Source organism: Eleutherodactylus coqui, chromosome 13 (assembly GCF_035609145.1).
Source record: "Eleutherodactylus coqui strain aEleCoq1 chromosome 13, aEleCoq1.hap1, whole genome shotgun sequence".
In the NCBI taxonomy this organism is placed as follows: domain Eukaryota; kingdom Metazoa; phylum Chordata; class Amphibia; order Anura; family Eleutherodactylidae; genus Eleutherodactylus; species Eleutherodactylus coqui.
In genome coordinates, this window is record NC_089849.1 from 48370953 (window position 1) to 48383024 (window position 12072).

The 12072-nt window shown below is 44.9% G+C and overlaps 1 protein-coding gene across 2 annotated transcripts in view; it reads right to left on the bottom strand.

The window, feature by feature from the left end:
- Positions 1–11748, bottom strand: part of LOC136587888 (protein-glutamine gamma-glutamyltransferase E-like) — a 35913-nt gene extending 24165 nt beyond the window's left edge. For both annotated transcript variants that reach the window (XM_066586696.1, XM_066586695.1), the window contains exons 1-5: positions 11593–11748; positions 5605–5787; positions 3901–4143; positions 986–1104; positions 69–197 (exon numbers count right to left, since the gene is read on the bottom strand). In XM_066586696.1, coding sequence (XP_066442793.1) covers positions 69–197; positions 986–1104; positions 3901–4143; positions 5605–5787; positions 11593–11602 — 684 coding nt within the window. In that variant the 5' untranslated portion in view covers positions 11603–11748. The remainder of the gene's footprint in view (positions 1–68; positions 198–985; positions 1105–3900; positions 4144–5604; positions 5788–11592) is intronic.
- Positions 11749–12072: the final 324 nt, after the last annotated feature.

Genomic DNA, 12072 nt, shown 5'->3' on the forward strand with positions numbered 1-12072 from the left:
CAATTAAGTGGCCTCATCCTATACAAAGGAAAAAAAAAAAAAAAAAATCCAGAAACTCCAGTTCTCACCATAGCAGACAGCGCTCTCGCTAAATGGAGGGAGTCACTTCTGTAAGAAATATCTTTCGATACATTCGATGCATGGACTGAACTCTTAGTCAACATGGTACAGCAAGCGTCCAGGATGCCCTTATCAAACTGAAATTAGAAAGGAAAAAAATAAATAAAACCACCAAGTAGACAAACAAAATGAACTGATTTTTTATGCAAATATTGCTATAAACCACATATGCCAGCCATGACAAAAGAAATGTGTCCAACATACATAGCAGGGTGCACCATTATGAGTAGTTTAGTGCAATGCACCCTACTATTGATAAGTTTCTCCATAGCAAACATTACATATTTCTAGAGACTATAAGAGGAAGTAGATTTTAAAAGCATTTTGGAACAAGATTCTGTTCCAGGCCCGGATGGGAAGGGGGTATGTTGCAGTTCTTCTCTGCCCTTCTTCCAAAAACACCAATTCCAGGTCCCATTTTCAGATGTTCAAGATGGCTGATATTTTTCAGAATTCCCAATTCCCCCCCACTGTACATTGGCAGTAGTAGACCTCCAATGCACTATTCCTGCCCACTTGATCAGCACTGGCCAATCAGTGATCAGTGCACAATGTGCATTAGGTATTTGGAGATTTGTTGCAGCCTTTTGGAGGACAAAATAGGACCCAAAAACTAGCAGAGACAGCAGAAAAGAACTGCAGATATTATAACCCTCTACTGGAACAGATTAGCTGACCTTTTAGTGCACAGACATAGCTGATGAGTGGTGTGAGAGTTACACATGAGAACATGAAAGTAATATTGTGCCACTTATACAAGGCTATAGTATGGAGTCTTCATTGGTTTGGGTGACAGTACATCTAGTATCCTCTACCTACATTATTAGAGTTGAAGTTGCAATAAGTGTTGCAGCGTTCTGCTTACCTGACCAAAGGCCCATGCGCTACTGCTAAAGTTATCCCGGCCTCCAAACCAGTATGTCCCAGTATCATTAAGCACATACTCTTGCCTTTGGGCTTCATTAGCCATGTAAACTTGATCATCTAAAATAAAAATTCATGAATCTGCAAGTCAGAGTGCATGGAGTGTACTACAGATGGATGAAGTAGGTTTTATACAGTGCAGGTAAAAGTATCTATCGTTACTCAAGAGTACCAGAATCTATCATAGGCCATCATTTATTCAAGTTTGACTTGTGAGCTTCTGCCCTCTATAAACATACTGTCCTAGCTGTGACGATATGGACTTCTGAACCTACTGGCAACCAGTATGAATGCAACTGATCTTAAGGGGTTGTACTTTTAATAAAACTATGGGGGTACAACTGCCAAGATCCCACGAGCCTGAGAACAAGGGTCCTAAGTGAAGCAGAGGTCATGCAGGTGTGCCGCTGCTCCGTTCACTTCAGTGACTGCACCAGAGATTAGAGTTCAAGTGTTTTGGCAATCTCAGGTATTGTCATTGAGGTGAATGGAGAGGCAGTGGGTCTGCGTGACTTCTACTTCATTCACTTGGAGACCAACAGGAACCCTGTTCTCAGAATAGTTTGGTTTCCTAACCGTTGAACTCCTACCGTTGTACAGTTTTCCCCTATGGTGTGAATGGGTGGGTGTATAACTTGGCACAGCCCCTATTGTATCCCAGGCTCATGGGAACCAAAGACTGCAGCATATGGGTATCCTGTAGCAAGCATTCTATGTTGATCATACGAGCTTCTCAACTGCTTGCCCCACCACCTAAATGGAATGAGAGCTGATGGAGTCCTCCTACAGCCATGGCATGCAGTGTGCCTGCGTTGTAGAAAGGAGCAGGCAATGCATTTGTCTTTTTCGCTGAGTGGCACGGCAAGCCGTTAAGAGCACATGATTGTGGCAGGATGTCCTGTTGCAAACACTGAATGTGGCACTCTTCGGGTCACATGACCCTGGGATGCAAAAGCAGTGAGAGGCTGCACTTAGAGGGTCATTGCTAAGGTAACTTTATAATCCCTGCTCCACATTGACTAAGTGGACAATCTGATAAGGATAGTCCTGCTATAGTTACACAGGTGAGTGCAATACCAGACTGAGAAATCTGGACCAATATTGAATTTGAAAACCTGCAACGAGTTTCAGCTTTAAGACACATCCCTGTACATAGATTTTCTAATTTAACTATTAGACACGAAAAAAAAAAAACTAACACGTAAAAAGCCTATCTATATGCATTGCACTGGCATGCAAGGTATTCACACACCTATAGGAAATAGTGAGTGATTCTTGAAGAGTTGCTCAATAGGGCATGCTGCAAATTTTCTACGTCAGGCTTTTGGCGCAAGAGGGGAATTCGCACACGTGTATAAACCCATTAAAAATTGTTCCCCCCCCCCCCCCCCTGGCTAGTTCTGCCCACATCATACTGGACAGAATTTGCATGAGTTTCCCGTATAACTACAGCCCAAGGCCAGCTTCACGTGGCATTTGCTTCAGTGCAGCATGTTTGCGCACTGAATTAGGCCTTTGTGCATGCATTGGCGTGTTTTACTGTACTTTTCCTACCTGCAGGGCATTTTTATTTGCATGCAGTAAACAAAGATGCACTGGTTGAAGTGGCCAGTTTAGTTTAATGCGTTCCAGATGGGTTTTTCCAAAGGAACTACTCAGGGCATTATGCATGTCCTTGAGTATTGCGCACATCCCATTGACTTATGGGGACCTCTGGTGAGCAAATGCGCAGGAAAATAAAGGATGCTGCTTTTTTGTGTAACCGAAATGCATTTACAAAATACAAACACGTGTACCAATCCAGTGAAATCAATGGGTTCTATTCTCTGCATATTGTGTGCAAATGTGTCCATGTGAAGCCGGCCTAAGGGTGTCCAAATAGACCAAAATTGACCTACAATGGCATTGATTAGATATCTATGTGTTGGGCCCTGGCCAACATACCTGGTGGGAGGTGTTAATGAGAAGTGCATTTTTGATAATGGTGAGCGAGCACCCAGATGCTCAGGTCCGTGTTATTCAAGTTGAGCTTTTTGTAAAATTCGAGAGCTCTACTCAAGTAACGAACCCCATTGACTACAATGGGGGACTCAAGCATTTTTGTATGTGGGACGCTGTTCTATGTGTGATAAACCACAGGCATTAACGAATAGGTTCATCACATCCCCTAGGACTAAAGTTGGAGTAGCTAAATCTTACAGCAAGCAATTTAGGACTACAGAAACATATGGTTGTTCAATGTCCTTGTAGACCATCTCTAAGGGTGCATTGACATGGGCAATTATATGGTGCAAGTTTTCTGCTTTGCAAGACACACCACTCAAAAAACCCATGTGGGAAAAAAAAAAAAAAAGGGAAGTGTAGTGATTAGAGATGAGCGAGCGTACTCGGAAAAGTACTACTCGCTCGAGTAATTTGCTTTATCCGAGTATCGCTGTGCTCGTCCCTGAAGATTCGGGTGCTGGCACGGAGCGGGGAGCTGCAGGGGAGAGCGGGGAGATCTCTCTCTCCCTCTCTCCCGCCCGCTCTCCCCTGCTCCCCGCTGCGACTCACCTGTCAGCCGCAGCGGCACCCGAATCTTCAGACCCGAGCACAGCGATACTCGGATAAAGCAAATTACTTGAGCGAGTAGTGCTTTTCCCGAGTACGCTCGCTCATCTCTAGTAGTGATGCATTTCTTATAAAACTCACACTTGCACAATAGACTGCAGGTTTGCACCTACAACATCATTTCAAATTTCTCAGACAGGTATCGCACCCTTACGTTTCACATCACATTCAGTCTCACTAAAACCCTATATCAGGCTCATTTAAAAAGAAAAAAAAAAAAACAAACACAATTTTCAGCACATGTACCTGTTGCCCATGCGTTACACAGCACATACAAACGTCCCACATTAAAAGACAAGTTTTTCCCTCCACTGGTGGTCTTTAACGTCATCTTGTAGTCACCAACAATTGCAGTCACTGGAATGTAGAGTGTTACCGGCACAGAGTTGCCACTGCTGCTTCCACGGGCTGCACTCCAAGCAGTTTTACTCCCAGAATTGGAGACCACCATCGTAGCCTTTGAATTATTGGTTGTAGATGGCTTGGGACCTGTCAAAAGTTGCAAAGCATTTTATTATGAAAATGGCATACATAAGATCTGTTTTTTTTTACCCCCTTTATACACAAGGAGTATAAACTGAACTGCAAATAAGTATATAAAACTAGATCATTTACTAGGTTCTCCTCCACCCCCCCCCCCTCCACACATTCCTACTAATGCTTTGAAGAAAATGGGTGATTTTTTTCTTTTTGGTATCTAGAACTATGTCAGGAGCCATTTTGAACCTCAGGAGGTCCCCCGTTGCATCGACTGCCTATATCTTCTCATCTAGAGCATAGTGGTTACCACCAGAGGCTTCTGGGACTTAATGAAAAAAATTCAAGTACTACAGCAAAAGAAATACTATACAATTTGGTATTGTAGTAATCGTACTGACCCATAGAATAATGTTATGTCATTTTTGTTGCAGTTTGTGTGCCATAGAAGCAAGACGCACTGAAAGATGGCGGAATGTCTTTTCTCATTTTACTCCACTTAGAATCACTCTAGTTAAGGCTAATTTAAGAGCACCAGGAATTAAACTCGCATGTCCATAGCCCAATGACAGCACGAGTTGTGAAACACGGCTTAGAGAAACCAGTTAACACTTGGAATTAAGCTAAATTTTCAACCTCATATCTCAGCATGGTCTTGTTACACAATTCAGATAACCATAATTAGGAAGTGAAGCATCTACACCAGCATTTCCCAACCTTTCCAACCTAGGGGCACCTCTGGGAAGTTTTTTTTTATGGCGCAGCACCTTTACCAAAATGGGGTGTGGTTAGGAGTGTGGCTATGGTGTGGCTTATTACAACATGATTTTACCTCCATCGTTATAAGAAGGACGGCCGGTTTACGAAAAAAAAACAAAAAAAACAGGGAAGAGCGCTGGGTGGGCTATTGATACACATTATATCTAAATTTAACACTGTGGAATTAAATTCTGCACCTCATGTCAGTGGCGGTCATCTTGGCGGCCCGGTAGTAAAGGTGACTCCCCCCCCCCCCCCCACAGTGGCCTTGGTAGTAATTATTGTGGTCCCAGCAGTCACGGCAACCGCTTTTGATGCCCCAGTAGTAATATTTACCTCATTAACTCCCCCAGTAATAACATTTACAGCGGGGACCGCAGGTGGGAGAAGACAGCCAGCGGCAACAGCACCAGTAAAAGGGAGAGTGAGAGGGGGAGGAGCAGAGTTGGGAGATGACTGGTGGCAGCGGTGGGCCCAGTAAAATGCTGTGTGACAGCAAGGAGCTGAGGTGGAACAGGACTGCCGCCGGGAGTGAGGCCAGTGTGTTGTACTGCTCACCTGGCTCCTGTAGCAGCTGCACCTCTCTCAACGCCACCGCTTTCCCCGACACTCAGGCGCACAAGTTCTGACTGGCTACCAGGACCTGTGAGCCTGATGAGCAGGAATCTGGCGGCCAATCAGCATCAGGGGGAGTCAACCCTCTGTCAATCTTACCCGTCTCAACAATGATGGTGAGGCTATCTGCAGGCCGAACAGGTTTGTTGAACGAGAAGATCATCTTAATGTCCTGACCTCTCCTGGCAATCACATCGTTGGAATTTGTGGTTTCATAATACATGGTTCTGTGAGCGTTAGAATTTGCTGCACGCTGCAAGTCCACTCCGGTCATTTCCAGGCCTGGAAGTTAAGAAGCAAATGTTATGGCTCCTCAAACAAACAAAGTTAACTAGAGCACGATACATTAGACTAGCACCCATTTAAGGATTGGGTGACTGTCGTAAAGGCAGTATTTCCTCTTCGCATTTGCTTAAATTACTCAGGAGCTTGAATGACCATTAAGTCTCCTCACCAAAAAAGGTGCTCTCCCTAAGGAAAAACCATACCCTTTCCTGACCCACAGCATACGCCTCTCACCCAGCAACCTTCTGCACAGTCCTGAGGGGCAAATACCGTAAAAATAGGCTGTCTGTAAATGGGTCTCCTTTTCTGCTGGATAAGATTTGGGCTTTGGCTTGTATTTCCAGTCATTCTTATAAGGCTTGTTAGGTCTGACATTGACTTGTCGGAATGCTGCCTTCCAATGGATGGCACTGTAAAGGTTATAGTTTAGGACAATTACTTGAAAAAAAAAGCGATGCTCGATCGAGTAATTGTCCTAAACGAGCACGTTCGCTCATCTCTATTCCTATTAACTCAACTGATACTTGACAGTTAAAATCTAGCCATTTTTTATTTAGTTCGCAAACAGATTGCAGGCGCTGCACTGCATTTGTGTACGAGATCCACATAAACCGATCAAGCTTGAAGCACTGGATTCCAAGACCTGGACCAACCAGGGATTACTTTTTAGTGCACCAAAACAGTTGGCAGCTGCATACACCAATGATAACATAGCAATGCTGAAGCTTTGCACTTAGTCAGAAACATAAATGGCATACGGTTCCTAGGGCAGAATGAGCCTCAGGACATGCACATCACTGCTCGAGTGTAGAAAATCCACATCTCGTACATGTGGACTATGGAGCAGAAATTTGCAGGAGCAGATAAAACAAAACAAACAAACCACAACACTATATGTCTTTGGAGGCATCTTGCAGAATAATTCCACACTGAAAGCACTACAAGTCTATGAATGCGTGTTAAACCCAACACCCATGGCTGATTAAAGTAAATTGCATAATTTAGAGGGGTTTTACCACCACTTAGGTTGCCTCACAGCCCCTCTGTCCTTCCTGGTTGCTGATAAACAGGACACATGACTGCTGCAGCCAATCACTGGCTATACAAGGTCACTGCTGTGGCCAGTGATTGGCTGCAGCAGTCATGTTCTGTTCAGCAGCAACCAGGATGGACAAAGTGGTTATGAAGTAATTGTAAGTCGTGAGAAAACCCCGTTAAAACTTTCACTCTCGATACTTCTGCACCTCTATAATTAGGACTTGTTTCACAATATTCTACTCAAGTAATCAATTTGGCAGCTAGAAAGAAGCAAGGTGTGGTTTTTATAGACTGGGTATTGAGTAAACTTCTTGTCACAGATCCATAAATTATAATATCTACACAGAGGTCATCTCCACCCAAAGTTAATCAAATCTTTCTAGATAGAGTTAGATAACTGTAATAACCAGATACTTTTGCTCAAGTTACCTACTTAAAGGACAGACTGACATTAAAACATTGAGGATAGATGACAGCAGGTAAAAAAAAAAAAAGGAGTGAAGCTCTTCGTGAGAGGTGGATACTATCAAAAATCCATAATTCAAATCGTATCTTTAACCAGGAGTGGAGGTCAAATTTATACATGAAGTAGCATGTGCAGCCAATGCAGGTTACATTCATCCCTTCAGGGTGGACGTACTGAACCTAAAACCCATGATATGGACCATAAAGCTGTGAATGAGGGTGGCTTCACACAAGCGTGTTTTTTGTGCGTACGCACGAAAACACACTTGTATTTGCAAAATTGCATTCCCTATGGTGTGTGCACATGGTCTGTACTTTGCAGGTGTGTGCCTGCAAAGATAGGACATGTGTACACCATTGGAAATGTAAGCATTGTTTTCAATGGAGCCGCGGCTGCTGCCGGCAGCTCCATTGAAAACAATGCTCCACCAACACCCCTGCATTCTTTTTCAGGGAAGGGCTTTACATATAAGCCCTACCCTGAAAAAGAAACATTTTAGTGTAAAAAAAAAAAAAAAAAAAAAAAAAAAAAAGAATTTACTTACCTCGCCACGTGCGGCAGATGTTTCCTTTGCTAGTTAAAAGAATTCCCTGCTGCTACATCTGAATTCTTCAGTTATCTACCGCAGCAGTCACATGTCAGCTGCGGTAGAGCATTGTGCTGCTGGCATCCCCGTCATTGGATTTCAGGGCAGGGCTTTAAACAGAAGCCCTTCCCTGAAAATCCAACAAAAGTAGTGTAAAAACAAAACAAAACAAAAACCACATACTCACCTGCCTTCAGCTGCCGTGGCTCAGCCGCGACTTCTAGCGCTGTCCACAGCTCTGTAGTTCTGAGCCATCAGCAACCGGAGATTCAAAATCCCCGCCTGCTGGTAGCTCTGATTGTGATTGGCTGAGTGCTTCAGCCAATTACAATCAGAGCTACCAGCAGGTGGGGATTTTAAATCCCCGATTGCTGATGGCTCAGAACTACAGAGCCAGAAGTCGCGGCTGAGCCACAGCAGCTGAAGGCAGGTGAGTATTTATTTTTTTAACTATTTTAAATGGATTTTCAGGGAAGGGCTCATGAAGCCCTTCCCTGAAATCCATTGACGTCTGCTGGAGTTCAGTGGCGACTCTTCATGCTGTCCCCGACTCTGTAGCACTGATGTAGCAGCAGGGAATTCTTTTAACTAGCAGGGGTGAATGAAACATCTGCCGCATGCGACAGATGTGTTCATCCCCATGGGGGACACGGCAGCAGCTGAGGGTACACTTTTTTTTTTTAAACACCAAAATGTTGCTTTTTCAGAGAAGGGCTTATACGTAAAGCCCTTCCCTGAAAAACAATTCAGGGGTTCCGGCAGAGCATTGTTTTCAATAGAGCCGCTGGCAGCAGCTGCAGCTCCATTGAAAACAATGCACGCAGCTGCATACACACGTGTTTTTTGCTTGTATGTAGGTGCGCCCCCATGTACGCGCAAAACACGCTCGTGTGAAGCCACCCTAAGGTGCGACCTACTAAAAAAAAAAATAAAAAAATAAAAAAACACATGCAAATACACAGATTATAAATTTGCTTCCTTGAGTTTATTTTATAATGCCAAATTAACAAAACACATTTCAAGGTGTTTTATAGAGTTACAGCTTATTCCAGCCTTTTAGTCCATACCATTAAAATATTGAGTACGACACTAGAAAAATGAATCTCGTGGGCAGCCCTTAATGGCTTCAGTCACAGCTATTCATCGAGCACTGGCTGTGATTGGCCAAGTGTCTCTGGCTGTGAATCCCTGGCCAGAAGAGAAGATGCTGATCAGTGCCGGGGACCAGGGGAGAAGATGCGGCCGGGCTGACAGCGCGGGAGAGGTGATGTGTATTTTTTTTATTTTTGCCTGCAGTTAGGGCTTACGTTATTGCTATGACAGTAGGATTTCCTACTGTCAAAGTTGCATTGCACTGCACGAAAACTGCGTTTTTGTGCAGTGCAACAGAGAGAAAGGCTTCATAGGGAAACATGGGCAGCAAAACTCACGGGCATATTGCCGGACCCGTGAGGTTTTTGTGTTGGGATGTCGCATGCTACAAAACATGGCATGTGTGAAGTAACCGATAGGAAAGCATGGGCTTCACATACATGAGATTTGTAGCATTGCTACAAAAATCGCGTGAAGCAGGCCTTAGGCCTCCTTCCCACGAGCGTGACGGGCTCCGCCGCGTAATATTACGCTGTGAAGCCCGTCACGGCGCCCCCCAGAGCCCCTATACTTACCTGCGGGAGATAGCGTGAAATCGCTTCCCCGCCCACCGCCGCGCGTCACCGCCCGTCACCGCCCACCGCCCTCGCGTCACCAGCCGTGTCACGTGCACGGCCGGCCGTGTCACGTGACGCGGCCGGACCGCGTCATTTGGCGTCATGACGCTCGGCGGTGGGCGGGAAAGCGTTTTTTCACGCTATCTCCCGCTGGTTACAGCGGGAGATAGCGTGAATGGACGGCTTCCATTGACTGCAATGGAAGCCGTCAGTGCGTACAGCCCGTCCTCACCCGCAGAAAATAGAGCATGCTGCGGGTGAGGACGGGAGAAATCGCGGTGCGTAATTCCGCGGTGGAATTACGCATCGTGAGCATTGTGCTATTAGGTTCAATAGAACCTAATAGCTGCGGGCAACGCAGCGGATTTTCGCCGCGAATTACGCGGCGGAAATCCGTTCATGGGAAGGAGGCCTTAAGGGTACAATTCCATGTAGCAGCACTTACTAGCTGTTCATTGTTAATGGCCATGTAGTTTTAGGCAAACTAAGGGCTCCCTCACACGGGTTAAGCACATCTTGGTTGCGCAAATATACCACGTTTGTGAAACTGAAATGCAGTTCTACCTGTGTATTGCACCTGCTCCAGCGTGTTTGTACACACAAGAAAAAACAAAACCGTGCCTCACCAATGCCCCTATACCATCTTGGCATGTATGTGCATGCAACACGCATATTTTTGGTGGGGGGGGGGGGGGGAAACCAAAAAAAAAAAAACAAAACTGAACTTTTTTTCACACATATCATGTGAGCGGCACAATTGAAAATCTTTGAGAGATTGATACTGCATATTACACGCTCAAAATGTAACATGCAGTAGCATATACTAATGCGAGAAAGGGCTAAAGCTAGTGAACACTTAAGGGATCTTTCACACTGGCTGAAATTAGGATGCACCCAAATCTGCAGCTGTGGAATTCTACAACACAATCAGCAGTACTAAGGACTCATTCACACAGGCGTAGGGCTTATTCAGACGACCGTATATCGGCCAGGTTTTCACACCTGGCCGATATACGGTGCCCCTTTCTACAGGGGGGGGGGGGGGGGCTGGAAGAGGCGGGAGCAGTGTACTGGCTCCCGCCCCTCGCCACTATTTGCAATGGAAGGGGGCGGGAAGGGGCAGAGCCAAGTTGCAGAACTTAGCCCTGCCCCTCCCATTGCAAATAGTGCCGAGGGGCGGACAGGGGGGCGGACAGGGGGGTGGGTGGGAGGTCACTGCACTGCTCCTGACTCTTCCAGCCTCCTCCCCCTGCAGAGAGGGACACTATCGGCCGGGCGTGAAAACCCCCACAACAAGAAAGCTATATCTAGTCCTACACTGCTGGAAGGGTTCATCTGACACTGCAGAATATTCCTGACATTTAAGTAAAGGTACATACACAAAAGTGGTTTTGGTAAAATTTTCAGATCAGTCTAACCCCCCCCCCCCCCCCCCCTAAAAACAAACAGCACACATTCATTTAAATGGGTGCATGTACATGGGTTACTTTTTAGCTTAGATGAATAGTCTTATAAATAAATTTTAAAAAATTGCTGTATATCCTATTAAATGGTAAACAAAGGATGTCTGAGTGCTGTCCAATCCAAGCTGCATCTGGAATCTCAGGCACAAATTAAAAAAACAAAAAAAAAAAAAAAACACCCGTGTGCAAGTAGCCTAAGTTTGCAAATATTAAGATGGTATTATGCAAGCCTCCAGCATAGACCTGGGTCAGAGCAGAAGCCGCTGCTCCAACCTCTGTGTAGTGGCTGCCAGTTGTAATTGCAAGTGCAGCTTGCATGAACTCATTGGGAGCTACACTTGTAATTGCAGGCTGGGGTCTTATGGATTTCAGTGAGCACTGGCTACTACACAGAGATGAGAGCAACCTTAATATTGAAGTGCCCTTGCCCATTTTTATACATAAAATAAGTTGTCAAAAGACAAATAAAGTTACTGACTAATTGAATGAAAAATCCTACCTTAAAAGACCATAAGGTATATAAAAACTCAGTAAACATACCTGCTGCCATCTTGATGCTAGTTCTCAGCTGATGTTGTAGTGAAGGTAGATCAGTGCTGAATGACTTTTCACAACTTTCATCCCAAACTTATAGTTCCTTCTGCCTTAAATATGTAAAGCATATGGGTGTGGTTATTCCTGACCATTGAAACATAGTGGGGTTGCTTAAGTTTGGGTGTGTGCAGAGCCTTTGCATGAGAGATAATGAGCAGATCCTGTCTGGGGACATGCCAGTTAGACGGCTGCAATCATTTTTATGCAAAGTTCCAGAGAATAAGGATGAGTTCGTGGAATTGCTGGGGAAGGCGAGCCAAACTTCTGCAGCGATGTACAGTACAATGGAAGTGAAGGGAGTTTTAAAAATCCCCTTTACTAACAGTGAAAAAAATCTGCAGTGAAATATAGTCATGCAGTGGATTTTCACATCTCCAGCCTGCTCTTGTTTGTTGTGAAAGTGCTGCAGGTTTTCACTGCAGAATT